Source organism: Rhea americana, unplaced genomic scaffold (genome assembly GCF_003343005.1).
Source record: "Rhea americana isolate MKP2758 unplaced genomic scaffold, rheAme1 scaffold_252, whole genome shotgun sequence".
NCBI lineage: Eukaryota > Metazoa > Chordata > Aves > Rheiformes > Rheidae > Rhea > Rhea americana.
The window spans coordinates 250,894-272,569 of record NW_028186371.1 but is presented as its reverse complement, the minus strand read 5'-3'; the positions used below and the strand labels follow the sequence as shown (position 1 = coordinate 272,569).

Here is a 21,676-nt window from a genome sequence, read left to right as displayed (position 1 = left end):
CTTTAAAAAAAAAAAAAAAAAAAAAAAAAAACCCTTTCAGATAGTAAAACAAACTTGGGCTCAAAATGCTTGAGACAAAAAGTTGCAAAAACTGCTAAGTGTCAGAAGAAGACAATAACATAGATAAAGGACTTCTCCAATATTTTAAAGATCTGGGCGGCAGCACAGAATCTGTCAGATGAAAAGGCTGAGATGTTACTAGGAACTAAAGCATGGCATATAGTAGACAGAGACAAAATACACCATTCTGAATACAGGGGAGAGTCCTCTCTTTTTTTAATAGCAAGATTAACTCTGTATATCTCAGAAAGAAATATATGATCTGCCTCGTTATAGATTTAGGAATCTAACTTTATACTTTTGTTTTAAAATTTTTTGAGGAAAAAAAAACTGGAACAGTCTCTGTATACTTTTTTATACCATGGATTTCTAATTATGTCATTAAGACATAATGTCATGTCATATTGCTAAACAAAACCAAGAAGTACCCTTAAAAGCAGTGACTTTCAAGATGCTATGTTCCATTTTTTCTTGTGAAATAAAAATTTAAGTTTACTAAAATTAATGGAATTATTGCCATTGGTATTGATGGCAGACATCTGGGGCAGACTTCAACATCCAAACCAGCACAATGGTATTGTTTCAGATAAACGTCTCTGGCAGGTTTCTACATCAATGGTCATAAAAAAAACTACAGTTAAATGTTTTCTAATTTTAAAGAATGCTGCTCTTCAAGAGCCTTGTGTTAGCAGTCTGAAAATCACTGCTCTAAGTTGGTATGAATGAAATTGATATTTTACTAATATATTTGCCTCATTTTCTAAATGTATCCATAAAATATGAAGTCTGACTGTTGAAACCTTCAGAGATGCTACCACGTCAAGTCTGAGGATTGAAACAGTGTGGAAGGAGAAAGAAAAAGGTTACTTACCACAGAGGAGCTTGGAGAACAAACTAAGGCTTTGTCATGTGGTTCATAAATGAAGACAGCTTATTTCACTTCCCAAGTAACACACTACTCTGGAATCATTTTCATCATTTCCATTGYTGCTGCAAAAGCTCAAGACACTGCTACTGACCTGCTCTTTCCCACTTACCCCTATAGAGCACCATGGAAGTTCTCTCCGTCAAGCTTTTGCCTTTGCTAGAAAAGATCCTAACTTTGTCATAGAAAATAGGATGATGATATTTGGTGGCTTTGTATAGGAAGGCAGTGGAGAATTGGGACAGTAGTTCCTGTAGGATTTTACTACAGGAGAGAATGCCTTCGTGTTCCAAAATTATGTCTTCAAAATGCTTATATGCTCATGTTGTAAAAATTATATATCTCCATTTCAAATTAATCATTTCAAAAGCAAATGCATTAGATCTAATTTAATATTATTTAAAACATGAAACAAGTGTTCATGACTTCACATGACTACTGTAACAGCAAAACTGAGAATCACTTACCTGTATGTCCATTCATAGCAGCAGAATACAAGGCAGAATAGCCATCTTCACAACAGTAATTAATGTCCAGTCCTTCTTCATTAAGCAGCATTGATAATAAAGTGACATTTCCCTGGGCAGCAGCTTGGTGAAGAAGGGTGGGCCTGCCACCCAGGGGGACAGGACCACCACTTGTTAACAAAGGGGTTAGGGAGGAAGACCAGCCTGCGAGTTAAAGCAACAGAAGTTAGAAGGAAGACACATAATAAACAAAGCTCTGCATTTTCTGTGGTCTTTTGAAAATTAAACAGGATCTTCAAAATGACAGGATTGGTTAGTTTAGCACAGGTTTTGTGATGCTGCTTTGTCTATACATCAGAAAGCAATTTGAAGAATAAAAACTGCATATGGGGTGACAAATGGTTAATGCAAATGAATGGAATTTCATTATAACCATTTATGACCTGTAGCAGCAGCTGGATGTCTCAGAAAATTTACACTACCAAAAACTCTACTCAAAATTTTATACAATTGCAAGTTTTAATTTAATTATTGATACACCGGTAAAGTTTTTAAAAGTATCTAAAGAAAAGTTACCAAGAGTATATTTATTTTCATATGAAATTTTATCCTTCTTCWTAGCTTTAACCAAAACTTCAATATTTATATCTCACTCACAGTTTATATACAAAGAGGTCAGAGAGCCCTCAGTAACTTTTTAAGTGTCATTCAATAACAATTTGCAGAAAAATCTATAAGTAATTTGCAGAAATAAATGTATTTATTGTTGAACTATGCCTTAAAGCAATGTTCATTTTACTCAGCAACAAATTATGTTTTATAAAATGGTCCAGTGTGAATGAAGAGCTGGTTATATAAAAATTACTAGTGAAAGCTTTCAAGTCACCCAGTTAAAATGCAATGTTCAATTCAAAGCTTTGAAAGCTTAGGAAATATATTGGTTAAATGTTCCATTATATCATTATTTATCAGCTTTAGTAGGGAGTTTGTTAAGAATATGAAGCTTGCTACATATGACATAGAAGATTTTGTGCATTCTTCTTTGATCAAGGACTGCAAGAGAAAATAGGAGAAAGATCTTATTTTCACTATTACCTTTGGAAAATCCACTTTATTCTTCTCTTTTGAGTAAGTAACTATTTGTATTCTGTGGGCACACACAAATCCTTATATGAGGCTGAAATCTGACAGTAAAAGCAAGTTTAACCAGCTTTTACTGTGGTTCCCTGAAAGCCAATGCTGAAGAGGAGCTGCAGAGCAATTACTTCCAGTTCCATCAAGCTGGTCAAATGCTATCCAAACGTTAACACTTAGAATTAGAAAAGCACATGGCAGTGGCTCTACCATGCTGGGATGAAACAYAGAATTAAACATGGGAGCTCCCTGTAGAATTCTACAGAAATAATGCGTTTGTGAGCCACACAAGATCTGGGCAAATTTTAATTGAGGTGAAGATTTATACAAGAACATATAGTATATAGTTAGATCCTAGTTTAATATATCAAAATAAATGCTTGGAGTATTTTTGTATTTCAAGGAAGCTACTTCAAATTCATAACTTCAAATAAATCTTACTAACTTACAACATAAAGGAAACATGATACTTGCAGTATTTTCAGGATGTTATTTATTACTCAACTTACTTTATTGTCTATTTAGATTAAGATAGATACTTATGTAGATAGATACTTATGYGATAGTCATAACTACAGCTACAAAACCAGCTTCTAATTTTAAACTGGATATAAACTCTAAAGCTCACTCCACCTACCTCTATATAACTTCAATTCTGAAGTTATCTTCTGAATATTTTTCATATTTCATTCTTTTATAAAATAATACTTTTACTAATACTTGTTTTTCAATACTTTTATCAGAGCATTTTGAAGATTTTCTGCCTCAGAAGTTTGTAAGAAACTAAGCAATACACAAATTAAACTGCATCCTTTGAATGGTGAAAAATTTTCTGTATACATTTCATGTATTTGAGAACAGTTAACTCTTACAAAATCCCAAAGGGACTGACTGAACAATAAGTGTTTTTCCTTTCCATTATAAAAGTGCATTTATTTTTCAAACACTTTATTATTCTTTGAACAAACTGTGTTGCAGCTGTTACTATATACCTCGATTTTTTAAAATGGTACTTGATGTGTAATTTTTTTACTGTCTTGCCATTATGGTTAAGTGACAGTGACTGTAGCAGTTAAGCTAATATTCTTTGTTCAAGTTCACATCTCCATTTTAGGAATTCATCTAATTTATATTTGAATTATTTCAGGGCTTAGCTAAAAACATGAACATCACTGTTTTGTAAGGTAAATAATATTTATGGGTTCCCTTCCTTGTTGAAAATAATGCAGGTTCTTTTTAAAACACCATTAACAAAGACATCAAAAAAAAGGGAGGAGGGAATTTACTATGGTACATGGTATCTTAATTCTCATTCCAGCTCCTAGAGAGGAAAATATATCATCACAATCCACTGATGAAATTCATTATACTAGCTTATGAGTGGATGAAAACCTTCTGTGGAATAAGAAATGGAAACCAGATAATACCATAAATGTACACTTAGCTACAGTTATCAACATAAAGCAACATAATAAAGCTGCATTCATCCAGAAGAATACGTAGTCAACATTAGGAAATACCAATAAATAAAAAGTACATCATTTCAGATGCAAAAAGTTAGGAAATGTGAAGCATTTGTCAAAGCTTAGTAGGACATGCAGTGATAAAGGACAGAGGGACAGACAAAAACAGCTTCTGGCATCAGCTTCAGAATGTGAGATGGTTAATTCGAGAGCCCGAATCAGCCCCTCACTCCCCTACTTTTCTMTTCTAAGCCAATTGTATAGAAAGGATAAATCAATCATGATAGAAATGAACAAAATTTTTGAAAAGCTTCATTTGAGAGTGACACAAAAAGCGCAAAACCAAGAAGAAAGTGAAAGCAGAAGTCCCGGGGGTATGAAAATCCAACTGCCTAGAATCATTTCCATTTCCAACTCTTACAGGCATTGAAATGTAGGAATCCAAACAGAGCAGAAGCACTTTGGCACCAGCTCAAAGGCTGCTGAAGTTAACGAAAACACTATTACAGATTTTGAATCGGACCATAAATGTCCACTGTAGTTTCTTTACATGCAGTCTGTTCAACATTAATGACAAAAGCTGGTGCCTTTTCTTACCAGGAATGAAAAGAGCAATACACAGTGCAATGCCTCCTATCTAGAAGAATGTATTGGCTTGTTAATTTAACAGAATGCATAGCTGGAACAAGCTGTATTCTGATTTTACGTTTTCTTACAATATTTGCTCTAGCTAGAGCCAAAATACTCCCTACAGAAAATCATGCTATTGACACGTTGTTAAAGCAATCTGACCTAACTAAGGAACTTATTTGAAATTAATAAAAGAAATACTTTAGTGATTAGGCTACTATCAACTCTTCTGATTCCACAGTCAGAGAAGCGATGCATGAATTTATTGACAATCCAAAAATGATAAAAATTCAGGACTCGCCAATGTTTTTTTAACGTGTTAATTTGCTATGTACTGTTTTTGAAAAGTATTAATAAATTCTGATTGAAGCTCACTACTTACCATACAATTAAATACAAACAAATCAAAGAACGCTGAAATCTTAATGAAAAGTGCCACTGAAATACCAAATATTTTATGAAAAAAGTAAATAAATCAGATGAAAGTCAATCAGAACATTAATAAGACTAACTGAATCTGTAGCTACAGGGCATGAAACTGTAGCTAGGGAAAGGCTATTTAAGTATTTGCCGTATGTTAGCTTTCATCTCAAGAAAGATCACATTCAAAAAGAAAGTGAAAAGGCAAAACRGTTAATAAGTCACATGAATTCAGGCATTACTGGCCACACTATGTTACTGAAAACTGTTATTAAATTTGGTTTAGCTTTTCTTTTCTAAGACAAAAATCTATTCCCACATATATTTATAAAATCTATATTTTTTTATTTTCTAAGCATAAAATGTATATAGAAATGCCTTTCCACGCTCACACAGCATCTGCTGCTCAAACTTCATTTATTTTCTAGTGTAGTTCATAAGAACACTTGACTAAAATGAAGTTCCCATAAAAATTAAATACAAAAAGAACTGGAGAATAAATGCAATTAAATAYAAATGAAAGTTTGAGTTAAAGACAAAAGAAACTCCTATCTATTACCTGAATTTTGCAAGTAAATTTATTAAAGCTCATTCTTTCTGCCCAAGTTTGTAGGACAGTAAAGGAAAGATATTAAAATAACACCTCTGTATTAACCAAATAAAACAACAAACCATCCACTAATCTCTCTTTCTTCGCATGCTTCAAATTATGGGGTATTTCTCCATTTGCAAAACTTCACAAAAAGCTGTGCTACTTACAAAATACTAACAGTGCCAAATGTTCAGAGCAAGGATTACAAGGATTTCAGATAATCCAAACTGCTCCTATCCCTCTCAATATCAAGTGAATGAAGAGCAAAGTCTGAATTAAGAACAGCAATTTGAACATGTAAAACAGCACTACTTAAGGGGAAAAAAAAAACAATAGCTTTTGATAAAAATCCTATTGGTGCAGATTACCTCTGAAAACTGTAATGAATTTCACAAGCACCAAAATTTACTGTTTGGTGGAAGAGTCCTATTTAAAAGGCTAACTGTGCTCCTAAAGACAAGTTATACTTAGAAGCATAAACTAAAACAGTAACAGTACATGCAGTTATGAAGGTCAACTGGTGGGGTCTAAATTTTTAAGATTTAAGATTTTCATTTTTTAAGAGTAATGGAAAAACTGTTAACATAAGACCAACTGACATATACAGCCTAATTCAAGCTGATAGTGTCTGCACAAGCCAACCTCTTGTCTGTATTGACTATAAAAACTATTCACTTCGAAGCTGATTTTCCTATTAATTCATTGTAGGTTAGTAAAATCTTAAATCCTTTAGGAAATTATAATTTCATTATGGAGTCTAATAGTATCAGAAGGCAAATGAAGTTTGCAAAATACTGACTAGGAAGCTAATTCTGACATGGCAATTGAACTCCACTATGTATAAAAATTAGGAATGAAATTTCAGGAAATTTATATGAAAAACAGCAAACAAAGAGGCAGCCATCAAATCCCAAGACTATTTAGTCAGAAATGAAGTGGAAAAATGGCAGATTGGATTTCGGAGYTCAGTTTTACAACATCCTTCAGAAAGGACAGAACCTTTTGAGAGTAAGGTATCATAGCAAAATGTTAAAAGCACAACTAGATGTTACTCCAAAACACGCTAAAAGCCTTCACTGAAGTGGAATAAAAATTCCTAAATAATATTCCAAGGTTCCCTGGACCTCAAGACTTGAGATTTTGTTCAACTGCCTTACCAGACAGCAGTGTGACTACCAAGGGAAAGCGGTCGGTCGTGCGGTGGAAGCTGTCCTGGAGTTTTATACCCTAAAGATGATGATAAAGGGTCTAAAATTATGAAGGACTGAAGATCATACTAAACTGAGAATAACGGTGTAAAATTTGAGACCATTTGAACACTCTTCAATGTTGACGACGATTTTTGTGCCCAAAGCATTCCAGAACTGTCAATCTCTTTCTTCCTCACTGCAATGCATGTCAGGTTAAAGCAGGGCTACTACCAGGTACTTCAGTGCTATTGTTTTCCAGCAGGGGTATACGTTAAAACAAATTAGAGGTGATCTGCAACTAATAAAAAGAGAGATCGGGCCTTTGTTCATTTAGCTGTCATAAAGAAGATGCATGATATAAATGTTACAGATAAGCACAACTGATAAAAATAAGTCTCTGCAACACAAAATGAACAGCAGATACATGCACTGACTCCACACTAATTGGAATGCCAACACAGTATTTAGAGTTCAACTCTCTTAGAGTTCAACTCTCTCCAGCATCAAAAGTTTGCTGACATTAGTTGAAGTAAACCAATCTGTGAGATGCCATGGAAAAGTATTAATAAAGACTACAAACTATCAGCATTAAGCTACTGAAAAATGAATATATTTCTCTAGGTATGAAGCGATACATTTGAAACTGCACTGTTATCCAGGGAATTATGTACCTTCACCTTCAGTCATTTAGTGCCACAAGAGCAGAATACAGCAGCCCCAGCCACGCATCATTTTCTAAAAGATCGTCAAAGCACCAAAAGGCATTAAAATACTGTATTCCATGGAAGAAAAAAAGCAGAAGTAATTTGCAATAAAAAGTTTCAGGCTGATGAAGCATTTTGAAGTCCAAAATAATAACATTCCAAAAAAGGAGTTTCTTTCATACAGTGTAAACTGCAGACAATTTGCTCTAAACATTGGTTCTCTAGACCTTAAAAGAAAAAAATGAACAAAAAACCAAAAAGATCCAACACTTCAATTTGGAGACCTCTTTCAGGAAGAAAAATAATTTATGACATTACCAAACTATGCAATAGAATTCACATACCCCTGAAATGTGGAAAAAACATAAAGGAAAATTTCAGCTTTCAGGAAAGTAAACTAGTTTAAGGCAAAGCAATAAAAAGATAAATAAATAAAAAAAGCAACTCAGAGATTCATATGAAAAACAAAACATTTTTAGAGGGAGACAGTTTGTAGCATATCAATCCCTTTACCTGATGCTGTTACCAGGAGGCTGTCTGAATCACATGGTCTACAGGATGAAGCACTAACAGGGTTTATGGAGGAGCTACAGGCAATGGTGGTGGGAATGACAAAGGAATTTTCTGAACATGCAGGTTGGTTCAGTCCAGGGAAGTGGGAAGGCCAGGCACCCACCTGAGATGTGGCTACGGCTGGTATGGCACAGCCTGCAGGTGCCACAGATATATCTATAGCAGGTTTTGGTGGCAGCTGAGGTGAGGACTTAGAAATAATTTCCTCATTTATTACCCTGATTCCTTGTGGTGAACTTGAAAGAGGCGAGGTCGCGGTTTTGTTGTCAGTTTTCGCACTTGTATTTGGGGATCGGCTACTATCCATTAACACTTTAAGCTGCGGGTGTGGTGGTGAAGGAGTTTGCGAAAGCCCTGGTTTTTTAGGAGGAATAGGTGGAGGATTGCCTCTATCAATTCTTGATACACTGGGAGTCTTTAAACCTGTTCTACCAACGGGAGGATACACACCAGCTTCCATTGAATGTGACATCCCAGGTCGCAAAGGAGTGCTGCTCTGAGGACTTGTAAATCTGGAAAGGACTTGTGTAACCGTATTTCGAGCTACTTGCTTAGCAACTAGGTTGTCACGACTAGAAGGGGATACATCCCTTGAGGGAGGGCTTTGGGTTGTGTTTCCATTTTGGTCTTGATCATTAGCATTCATTTGAAATCTAAATCTAGCTGCTTGGATTCGTGGATTTAGGCCTGGATGCACAGTAGTGTTGGCAGATGGTGAATGCAAGCTGTGCAGAGATGAAGTTAATGGATAATTCTGAGTTGTGACAGTTGGCGTTGAAGGGGTGCAAAGGGGAGCATTATTCAGCAAAGGGGTAGTGCTACTTGGTAAATCAGGTGATAAGCCTGTACTTGGTCCATTTTCCTCAATTCTGTTTTGACTCTGACTTTGAACGGGAGTTGTGGGAGGGACAAGTTCACTGTACGAAGACTGCCTATCAATGACAGGTTTCACAAATGCTGCATTAGCGCACACATTCACTTTTGTATTGCCAGACAATAGCGGGTTCACCGTAGAAGGCTTAACAGATACAGTCAAAGGTAATTTCTTAACATTTTCAGTGCTACTGTCCATCAATAGAGTATCTGTTTGGCAGGCAATGGTTCTTGAACTTGGTTCTTCTGTTTCAACAGCAACAGACACAGAACTCCAATCTTTATTTTTACGAGTAAGAGAAAGATTAGCTTTATTCTCATTTTCCTTTTTTAACTGCTCAATCATTTTTATCATTTTATCTCTCTCTTCCCTGAGGTCACTGGTGTGTGCTTCCTCTTTATTAAGTTTGGCACGCAACTGCTCTCTCTCTGTGTCAAACTCGGACAGCTGTTTTTCCATTTGAGCTTCCATCTGTGTACTCCTTTGTTTCTCAGCTGCAAGAGACTCCTCCAAATCTTTGGCCTTTTTCTTTTCCTCTTCAAATTTTGACATTACTTCTTCCAGTTTCTGGGCTTCCTCTACAATTCGGCCAGACAACTGCTTACATTCTTTCACTAGCATCAATACTACATGCTTATTCTTGCCACGTTCTTCTTCAAGACGAGCAGACAGCTTTTTGTGTTCAAGCTCAAGATTCTGTAACTGCAATTTTTCCACCTCCAACTGTAAGAAAGCGTATATATAATTCTCATAAATAGAATAGAAATTTTCAAATTATCATAGAATTAATGACATTGCTATTTTAACCTTTGAGAGCATGCCTAAAATGAACCTTTCTGACCTAGAAAAGTGATTCATGGTATCTAATGTAAGTGTCTGCAAATCTATAAAAGCAAGAGAAAGACCGTCAACTCTGAAGAGCAATTCAGAGACTTTAAGCAGAACATACGCTTTTCTCCACTAACACAGAGACTCCCCAAAATGATCAAATGGCCTTGATTTCTGAGGGAAGAGCTGCCTATTACCCAGAAATTAGGCAAATACTGCATGACTGAATATGCACCTCATTCAGCCTACACAACATATCATGGACAGTCCTCTTCTCAGCAAAGGAATCTAACACACGCAAGAAATTACCCTGAGCAAGAAACTACCTTGAAAGTTCTAGGCATTCCTCAGGCTGAAGGAGACAAAGGTAGAAATACACCATCCATCATGCCCCTATTTGGTGTCTTATGTATTGTGCTAATGTTAGCACAAAACTTTTTTCCCAAACTCTTACACTAGTCAAACATCAACAAAGGAAAAAATTAGCATCTTTCTTCCTACTCCTCCCTTCCTATGCTGATGCTGTAGCTTCCTGTATAACTCATCTGAATGATGGATTTTTAAAGTTCTGCATTGCAGATTTATTGCATAATTATTCATTTACATTATTTATTCAATATCTTTATGATTTCACAACTTAATTTGATGTTCCTGTTGTGATACTTGAAAATCTACTCATGCCAYTTTGCCACAATCACTATCAAAAATGATGCTGAGTATTCCTGTTCCTGTGCAGTTTTTATCTGTTTGGCTTTATCAGTTCAACTTAATATTTATGTGCAGCTAGATAAAGGAAGAGCAGTTCAGAACTGTACTTTCTACAGTACATTTCCTAAATTGGTATTTTTACTATTCTGGAAAAATACTTTCAGTTACCTATAAAAAGTCAAGTGCTCACAAACACGAACGTTTAATTTTAACTGCAACAGGAAACTTTCTTGCTTCTATGATGCAAGAAAATTTCACAACAGAAAAAAATAATCTGAAAAGAGCTGTGGCAAATAGCAATATACTTAAGAGCTTACTTGGAATAAATGCTTCAGTTCAGTGAAGCATTTACAGTATTTTATAGCAGGAGGAAGAATTATAGGTAGTAAAATGATCCTAATTTCATAGTTTAACACAATATAGTGTAGTGAATATATTTACTGTAAACTATAACGTGGGGAACAAGACAACCTAGGGGACCAGTAATAGGATATGGAATATTCCTTATCTAAGCCACTGTTTAAAATGTCTTGGTTGTAGAAACAAAAACCAGCCATTACAATCTAATAGCTTTTTAGAAAGCCTTCTGTTACAACACGCTATTCCCTGTCCTCTCCAATAAAAGACAAAAACTTCCTAGCTCTGGAAATATTTCTCCATGTCATTGCATTGAATCTACAACTCATTTCAAACTAAATTGCATGTAATCTAAAGCTAAAATAAGTGGCATTTTTAAATAACACTTTAGTTACTCTCCAATTATACCACACAGTAGAAAGGAAAATCATCCCATCAAAAGGCAAGTACAAGAGGGAGCTAATCTGCAGTTAGAAGAGAAACAAATCCCACCTGTTATAGTACATTACACCCAACATAATTTTTTCCCATGAGGTAAGTAGACTTCAAACACAAGAAAATGCTGAAAAAGGAAGAGAAGAAAAGGGATACTTCACGGAGTGAACAAGTAAAAGTCCTGCAGGATTGCAGAATTTTGCAGGAATGCTTACATGTATGTCTCAACCTCCCAAATTTCTAATCATTACCATACTGTAAATTTAATAAAGAGAATGCAGAAAAAAAGCATAAATGGGAGAGCAACACTAACATGACGTATATCATGATGATAGTAAAATTTCCATCTGAAATTATACCATTATCACGAAAGCAGTGARTAAAGAGGAATATAGATAGCAAGTCATATCTATTTGTAAATGTTATCCCTGCTTCTGACACTACCAAAAAGACCTTCAAATATCAGGTGTTAAATTGTTTTAGCAGTGGAGGGACTCCACCGTGGTTTCACAATAACATTCCAGGGTAACCCAACACAACCTGTGCAATCARTTCACACTGCCAAGTTCACTTTTTGTTAAAAACAGTGTTAAAATATAAAGAGTAAGATACATTATCATTCATTGCCAAATGAACAATACCAGCAACCATACCTCTCTAGTTACATTAATGACAGTACAGCTGCAAATTGAATTAATATGCTATTATGATGATAGTGTATTTAGGAATGATCGCTTTCACAACTCTTCATAAGCAGAAAAATCATGAATTTTTATCTAGTATTTTATTATCTCTTTCTTATTTCACTAAATCATCTTTCACGGACAAACACAACTAACAAGTAGCTGGGACAGATAAACCATTCACCAGGGCCTTTTTTGTTAAAATAGGTATGAGAATCATGGGAATCATATTTAATTTTGAAAGCTTGAAAATGCAGCAAGATTATATTGAAAATGGTTTAATCAAGTTTATCTACACTTTATTACACGTGTTAAGAAATCATAAATTTCAATGGACATTTCTCCATTTTGCTTTCAGATGAGGGGCTGCTTCTGTAAAGTAACTGTAGTGTTACTGTAATATTTTTAAATAATTACAAGTAGCTATTAACAAGAGAATATAGCTGGGATAATTGTCTTACTATTTTGTTAGAGTATCTTATTTACAAGCATTGCATATAAGTCAAGAATCCCTAATACATACACAGGCCCTGTGAAGAAATTACTAGCAGTTCTGTGTTTAATTTCAAATTGACAAGAAGAGCATCAGTTTAATTTAATGTGGTCTCCTATGCTCTTCCCACCCCCTTTTTCTTTTTGGCTGTATAATCCTTAAGAGGTAGAAAAATATCTGAGTATTTACACTGTATTTTATCCTTTCGTTGACAGATTTGGAACTAGCTGTAATTATTTATGAATTTATGAACTATGACCTGATTTTTGTGAAGTGTACTGTATGCATACACTGAATCATACAAGTAACATAAACATCTGGAAATTTATCCAAGATGGATTTGGAAAGGAGTTTAGAGGGATACTGAGGAAATTCACAGGGTCCAGCAAAGGACTACCAAGGTCCTGCAAAGGGCAGAAAGAGTATATGCCCTGTGAGAGAAAGTTTAGGGACCTCAGCTTGCTTAGTCTGATGAAAAAGAAACTAAGGCATGATCTAACAGCAGCCTATTAGAACTTGAAGGGCTCTGTCAAAGATGACAGAGTCAAATTCTTCTCRATAATGGTAGGTGGGGCCCCACAGCATAGGGTACAAGTGATAAATTGAAGCTTAAGAGATTCAGACTGGACATTAGAAAAATGTTCTTCAGAAGGAGGGTAATGTAGAAAGATTGTAGTATCACTGTTCCTGGAGAATTTCAAAACTCAGCTAGATAAATTGACAGAAGACCTGATGTACTGCTAGTGATGGTCTTCTTCAAGCAGAAGGTTAGACTAAATTAAATCCCTAGGTCTCTTCCAACGAACATTTCTTTCTTTGAGCATGCATCCCAACACTAATTCTCCGTAAGCACTTGACAGATCAAGAACTGTCATTTTGATGATCTGTCTTTTGAGTTCTCAGGAAACCTCAAAATCAATTTGGTCAGCAGCTCCACGAAAGAGGCTTTCAAAGAGATGGAAGGGATGAAGACTTAACGCAAAGCAGATGGAATTTGGATTAGGTATTTGGTATAAAGTAACCGAGGGCTGACAGTCATTTGTGCAGATCTTTTATTTTTTCCTGCATTCCTTTACATTGTCATGATTTATTCCTTATGATTAAATAATAATTTTATTCAAAGAATGCTATAAGGATCACTATATTAACAGATAGTGAGCCCCCAGGAAAAAGAGTTCAGTATGAGCCTGTCTGAGTCCAATAATATCTAGAGGAAATAAACACAGCTGTTTTACAGACTTCATCACTTAGTCTGTAAGTGAGACAGTGAGGCAACTCCAAACAAGAAGATGGAAGTACCACACATTTAGAGGAAGCACCGCTCTTTGAAGGAGAAACATGCAGCTGCCTCTGTATTTAGGTCACATTTGTCTGGACTTTTTTTGTTTGTTTGTTTGTTACTAGGAGTCAACCATAGAGAAATCCCCCCAAACACCTTCACTGTCTGTTTCACAGGAGGATTCAGGAGATGGAGACCGAGAATAAAGATGTGGAACTAAGGGACAGTAAAACACTGAATGAAAGGTTTGTGTAGGGTATTAATGGAAATAGTTGAGAGAAAAGTATGTAATCTGTTGCCACCTACCCAAGAAGTTTGAGTTGGTGCCTTGTTCAAGTAGCATTTCTAACTGATGGCTTTAAGAGAGGAAGTTGTTAGCTCTCTAGGGGAGTCATGCACACGAGTGTTCAACACCGAGTTTATTTTTAAAACTCGCTTTCAGCTAAATTCTCTATTTGTTAGATGGAGTAAAAAGCGTAGAAGCATAACGGCACACATTCAGAGCAATACAACACATTTCAAATTTAGTGCTCTGAAGTTTAGCTTAAAACTTAGACTTCAGAATTAAGTTTATATTATTCAGAATAATAGAGGTTAGGCATATGGCAAAATAAGAAACAAAATGCAAGACAAATTAAGATCAAACTATTTCTTAAAATTATAATTTTTTAAAAAAATCTAGTTTTATTCTAGGAAACAAAAAGGCAAGTGCATCCTTTTTCTGCAGATGCAGGCTTGTAGATACACACTTTGGTAATAAACCAGAGCCAAAAAAGCACATATAACCACAGAATCACTGACTGGTTGAGGTTGGAAGGGATGTCTGGAGATCATCTAGTCCAACCTCCCTACTCAAGCAGAGTCACCTAGAGCACACTGCATAGGATCACATCCAGGTGGGTTYTGAGTATCTCCAGAGAAGGACACTCCACAATCTCTCAAGGCAACCTGTCCCGGGGCTCTGGCACTCTCACAGGAAGGAGGTTCTTCCTTATATTCAGATGGAACTTCCTGTGGTTCAGTTTGTGCCTGTTGCCTCTTGTCCTGTCACTGGGCACCACTGAAAAGAGTCCGGCCCCATCTTCTTGACACCCTCCCTTCAGGTATTTGTAGGCATTGAGAAGATCCCCTCTACAGCTTCTCTTCTCCAGGCTAAAGAGGCCCAGCTCTCGCAGCCGTTCCTCTTAAGAGAGATGCTCCAGCCCTCTGATCATCTTTGTAGCCCTATGCTGGGCWCTCTCCAGTAGCTCCATGTCCCTCTTGTCCTGAGGAGCCAAGAACTGGACACAGTACTCGCGATGAGGCCTCACCAGGGCTGAGTAGAGGGGCAGGATCACCTCCCTCGACCTGCTGGCAACAGTCTTCCCAATGCACCCCAGCACACTGTTGGCCTTCYTGGCCACAAGGGCAGATTGCTGGCTCACAGTCAACTCGTTGTCCACCAGAACTCCCAGKTCCTTCTCTGCAGAGCTGCCTTCCAGCAGCTCAGCCCCCAGCCCCCACTGGTCCATAGGGTTATGCCTCCCTAGGTGCAGGACCCTGCACTTGCCTCTGTTGAACTTCATGRTGTTCCTCTCTGCTCAACTCTCCAGCCTGTCCGGATCTCTCTGAATGGCAGCACAGCCTTCTGGTGGATCAGCCACTCCTCCCAGCTTGGTACCATCAGTGAACTTGCTGAGGAGACACTCCATCCCTTCATCCAGGTCATTGATGAAGAAGTTGAACAGGTCTGGACTCAGTACTGACCCCTGGGGGACACCACTAGCTACAGGCCTCCAACTAGACTGCACCACTGAGCACAACCACCCTCTGAGCTCTCTGCCTTTCAGCCAGTTCTCAATCTACCTCACCGTCCACTCAGCTAGCCTGCACTTCCAGAGCCTACCTATGAGGGTGTTATGGGAGACCCTATCTTGTATTTTCTAATTATTCAACAAAAATTGGTCTGGATTAGCCTTCTATATCATTGTTCCTCTCCTTTCTTCTCTGAAGCCCCTCCCTCAGCTCTCCTGTAGAAYTGTATGGCTTACAATACAAAATGTTAGTGGAAAATGTAGAAAATTGTGTAAACAATTTTGGGGCATGATGCATTAATTGTATCAAAAAAAGCAGTAAAAAAACATGCAATGTATTTAAGACAGATCATTCATTTTTAGGGCTGCAAGTAGAAYTTAAAATGTATTTTTTCGTACAGAAAGTAGAATTCCAAACAAAACAAAACAAGACAAGACAAAACAACTAGTTCAGAGTGGTATACCATCACTTCACTTTCGAAATGAAAGCGTTTTATATTTGGTATAGCACATTTGTTTTTGCAGCATGTTTGTTCCAAAATACTTTTCTCTTTACAGTAAATGTCCTAAATATTCAGAAATCCTATTTATTTTTTTAAAGGTTTATAATGTATTTTACTGATTTACTAAACAGAGCTATTTTTTATGATATACAAATAAATTATTTATTTTTCACTATTTAGGTTAAGAAAAAAAAATGTATAACCATATATCCTCTAAGTTTTAACGGTGTTAGATCAAAAAAAAAAAAAGTGATAATGTTTCCCCCAGCTCATATTGACCTGTCCATTTATAYAGTCCATTGACTTATAGCAATTATTTTTGTTCTATAGGTAGAGATAAATTCCTATAACGAATGAGGCATGCATACAAAATATCACCAGAAAAATAGCACTTCAGCATATATGCCAAGGAAAACAGGCAACATTTTAGCATTTGTGATGACAATCAAGCTAGACAAAGATACAAATTTTTTAAAAGTGATGTAAAAGAATAAATCAAGAGAAGGAAAAGGAGAAAAAAATGGTTGCAGGATACCTTCTTCTGTCTGTTTTCAGCAGCAGCCAACTGAGCTGACATTCTTTCTTGCATTTTCCTGCAGTGAGCCATAACAGCTTCTAAAATGGACAGAGGGTTCATGCAGATGGGCTTCTTTTCTTTATCATCAGCACCTGCCTCAAAGTCTCTTTGAAGAGCCAGAAATGGGTCACTGAGATTAAACCTTCCATATCGTTCCTGGATAAAAACCTCTTTGCGCCGGGCCTGAAAAAACCCAAACAAACAGATAAAGGAATAGAAGTTAATGAATTAGCAGTTCATCTACACACACACCAGATCTAAATCTTAGGGCAATTATGATACTAATCTGTATTTTAAAAATGTTTTCTTAGGGTATTTATTTACAATATTGAAAAGAAGATTTCATTATAGTCAATATAATTCACTACATAAACAAAAGCCTTCCCTTCTGAATTTAATACCGAAGTTTCAATTTGTAACAGTTTCAGGAATATAACAAAAAGAATATTTTGTAAACTGGCTCATACATAGGCAGGAAAAGAACAAAAAAACATTCTAAAATAAAGTTTTATATTTCAGTGCATTAAAATGATGCCAGTAGAAAGCATGAAAACATGCTTCATGTACTTACTACAGTATCAAAAATGACTACTTTTAAAATAAAGTATGTTTACGTATACTGAGATTTTCATAAGTAACAATAGCAAACAAGYAGAGAGGGAACATTCTTCTAACAATACTTTTCTGAAATAAAGACTTTTCTTAAACCTGTGTTCAAGACAAACTTCATGATCATGTGTTTCCTGTACATTTCCAAAATACAGTATAATACTTCATTTACAAAGTGCAAATATTACACAATAATGCTTGGATGCAATTTTGCTTGAATTATTTTTGGCTCTTCAACCAAAGATGAAGTCAGTGATTAAGGTAAGTTTCAGAAAAGATATTTTTAATACATTTAATGCACAGTACACAAGAAGGCACAGGTTAATACTGGCTTTTAATACTTTTCATGGAAAAGTACTTGTTCGTATGGTTCCGAAGTCATCTCAGGCTTAAGTGTGCGTGCGTGTGCACACATGCACACACACACGCTCCTGTACATATGACAGTAAGCAGAAGGAAGCAATCCAAACCATTATAATACAAATTCTGGAGGAAAAYTGAAGGCCTGTTATCTTAAAACCAGATCAATCACCAGAGCAGCTCTTTAAAGAAGCGTATCTCAAAAATTAGAACCAATAAACACAGTGCAGAGAAACACCACAAGAAAAAAGAATCCCTCCAAACCCAGCATTACTTATCTGTGATTTGTTTCAATCTCAGGAAGCTGAATTTTGAAGAATAAGCAACATCAGAGGAAGAATAAGCAAATTTCAGAGAGCAAAAGAGGAGGAACCAGCCTAATGGTCACCAAAAGGAAAAGACTGTTCCAAAAGCTTGAAGTTAAAATTGCAACATACGAAAAGAAAGTCRTAAAAGGTGACATATATTTCAAAGGAGGGGAAAAAAAAAAACAAAGAATAGTATAAGAACTATGTTTAAAAAGCCCCCTAGAGACTAAATGTTAATAATATACCTCAGTGAATGTCTGAATTTTGCCTAGATATATTCTACAAAATTGAAACATTGAGGAAAATTAAATGGTAAAAGAGAATTTGACTGCAGTGGAAATATAAATGTACCTACTTATTTTGATGCTTGAAATAGTCCAATTTGATAGCATAAATAGAACTTGAAGAATATTTTAAAATCAGATCTTTGGGGTTCAGCTAGACTCAAAAAACAATAACTCAAGACAAAGTTGACAGAGTTCACTCAAAGCTAAAGTACTGCTAGTCTTACAAATTTAGGCAGTAATTGGTTGAAGAAGAAAAAAACCCACAAGTCAAAAGACCTGTCTTTTTTTAAGTATAAATTGCTTAGCATATAAACCTTAGTTAGTGAAATATTTTAAAGMATTACTTTTATCTTACATGTTAAAGTAAGATAGCTTTAAAATATCAGGCTATACCAGCTCCAATGGTAGTATTATAAAGCCAAGTAACCAGGGGCTATATTCATAACTCTTGGCTTTACACACCGACGTTACAGGACTGTATGCAGCTTGGGAATTCAACCTTCACTTAAAGCAAACAATAATAAACAAAAACCTGACCCTAAGTGAATTAAAGTGCTAGGCAGCCAAACTAGATGAGAAGCACAAGTAGGTGAAGGATTTAAATGGAGATTCCGACTTCTGCTAGAAGGGAGGGGGGGAAAAAAAGGTAGAAAAGTAGTCAATATTGGTGAACATTTGATAATCGGACACAAGCAGTTGAATTTGTGCTCTCAGTTGGGGCTGCACAGTAACTCATCTGCTGCCTCTATAGCAGGCTGGCACTAAAAGGACCCTAGTAAGCGATGCAAGGTTCATGTGGATACCAGTGACACAGAGACAGGAAAGAAATTATCAAGGGAAAATTTAGGCTACTGTGTAGGAAGTTCATTACTGCATGGTGGMGACATTATTCTCTGAAATGCTCCCTCTAACAGACATAGCGATTAACAGAGTAAGCAAGGCAGTCTCAGCGTGCAGCTGCAAAAATAGGAGTGGGTGTTCAGACCCATTAACTAAAGAACAGATGCAACTAGATAGAAGGGATGGGCTCCATCTGAATGAGAAATCAAATCAGACTGCTGGCATTAAGAATTAAAGTGGTTAGAGGAAAATCTGAAATCTGACGACTGTGGAAAACCCAGTAGGTCTGGAACAGTACATGGTTTGCAATGACACATCCTCTAGGGCTGAAATCCCTCAAGCACAGGGTAAGATAAATCAGCTACTCTCAAACAGGAAACAGCAAAGAAGTCTCAGAACACTTCTAATTCAAGAGGGAGCAAAAAGCAAAATATATAACCAAATGTTTTCATTTTTCCATACACACAAGTGCTAAAAATCTAAAATAAATAAATAAATAAATAAATAAATAAAAGATGAAGGGACAAGGATACCTCATTTCAAATAAAGATATTGGAATAACAGATATGGAAGAAGCTTGGCAGAAGGAAAACAACCAGTGTACACTAAAATATTTAGATACAAAGTGGCAGAATGACTAACTAGGCTGTATTGCTAAAGGAGTTATGCTATCTGCCAAARCAAATTTATTATTTAGCTTAAAAATATATAGCTCCTATGCTTTGAAATTACTATCTTAAACAGTAGGAGTACAGTATAAGAACTGTATAAGAACAGTATAAGAACTACCAGCCGCCTGATCAGATGGTAACTGCAGCTGTGATCTGCTAAGGAAAATCAGGGAGATTGTGGGAGGCAGGAAACACCATAGTGATGGGACAACTGCAGCCTGGGTAAATACCACATTAATACATGAAAGTTAGACTAACTTTTTAGACATTGTAAGTGATTGCTTCAGGAAACCCACAATACCAGGTTATTCATACCAAAAAAAGACAAAGGCTGACTGTGAAGAGCTGCAGAAGGGTCCCTGGACACTGAATGACTGAATGATCAAATGGCAGATGTAATTCAATGCAAAGAATCCTAAAATGGTGCAAATGACATAAATGGATACTAACTTTACATAAACAAAGATACATTCTAAGTTCACTGTTAGCAGTAAACAACATAATTTGGGTTATAATAGATAGTCACAGAAATTTCCATTCATCGCTTAATAAAAATTCCACAACAAATAAACATATTTTTACAGATCATTAAGAGAAAAATAAAGAACAAAAGAACAACCATTGTATTGCCAAGTACAATTAAMATTTTGCATGTCTCACGAATAGTGCATAAAATTGTGATGCTCCAATGTAAAGAGCGTTGTGTCAGATAAGATAGATAAGGCACAAAGAAGGACAGAGACAATCCAAAGCTTGGAACAGCTTCCACACTAGAAATTATTAGCTAGGAAAAGGATGCTTTCGCTTAGAAAAGACTATGGGAGGATACAATAAATTACCCTGAAAATAGAATCACAAGTGGCATGAAAAAGGTGGGTAAGGAGTGCCAGTTCACTCTAATCTACAAGGATTTGGGGGTTCTCAATAACTCCAGGATTGTAAATCAATACATAATAACAGTAAGTAAATAACAATTAATAAAAGATGGATGCCAAGAATAAATTCTTGCCAGAAGTATAATGATTCAGGAGAACTCTGTAACTCTAAAATTTATCATGGCCAACTCTTTTATATGGTATAYGTCATGCACTGATAGAAATCAAGCTTTCCATCAACATCACGTGTACTCATCACAGAATTTTGCAGAAAACATGCTGAGTATCAAGAATCCCAAAACTGAAACATAATTTTTCTAGGAATAAAACCACCTCGGTGACAAAGACATGAATCTATACTGTGTCACTGCCATAGCCACAATCTTTTTTTTACATGAGAACACTTGCCACTGAAGATGCTAAGCACATCTGTATTCAAGGCAGGCAAAGATAAGCAAGAGGAAGCCAGACAAGTCGTGGAAGTRAAACCCACTGATGCTCCCTAAACACAAAATATCCACACTTAATCCAGGAAACCTCTGAAATGAAAGTCTCTGAAACTTTCTATTTTTGTTGCTCTCCCTTAAAAGCCATAGCATTTGTCCTAAAATAAGACACATCCAGTAAAAGACATTGCACTGGACAATCTGTGCTCAGTACCTAAGAAGATACGTTGAGCAGAGCTGAATTAACACCAGTACTCATGTTCCCAATTAATCTTGAACACATCACCAGGGTGAATAAAGCTGCACATAGTCTCCATCATCTCCTCCTAGCAGCATGWGTGTGTCAACAGTCATCATGCACTGGCACAGCCTTTCATTGTATATGTGACTTAGTACTCTATTAAACAGAAACCCAGGATTTACTGGACTATTTCTGGAATGTGTCATGCCGCAGAAAAACAGAAATGGAAAGTAGTTTAAATAAAGAAGCTTTGAATAAAAGAATGTAATAAAAATACACTGCAGAGTTAAAATCCTAACACTGAAGGAAGAATGTCAAAACATTAATTGAGGGTGCCAAGACACTAAAATG

At 36.1% G+C, this 21,676-nt stretch overlaps 1 protein-coding gene across 2 annotated transcripts in view; it reads right to left on the bottom strand.

The window, feature by feature from the left end:
• Positions 1 to 21,676, bottom strand: part of CTTNBP2 (cortactin binding protein 2) — a 91,256-nt gene that overhangs the window by 38,010 nt on the left and 31,570 nt on the right. For both annotated transcript variants that reach the window (XM_085307085.1, XM_085307086.1), the window contains exons 3-5: positions 16,647 to 16,871; positions 8,099 to 9,755; positions 1,453 to 1,656 (exon numbers count right to left, since the gene is read on the bottom strand). In XM_085307085.1, the coding sequence (XP_085163211.1) occupies positions 1,453 to 1,656; positions 8,099 to 9,755; positions 16,647 to 16,871 (2,086 nt within the window). The remainder of the gene's footprint in view (positions 1 to 1,452; positions 1,657 to 8,098; positions 9,756 to 16,646; positions 16,872 to 21,676) is intronic.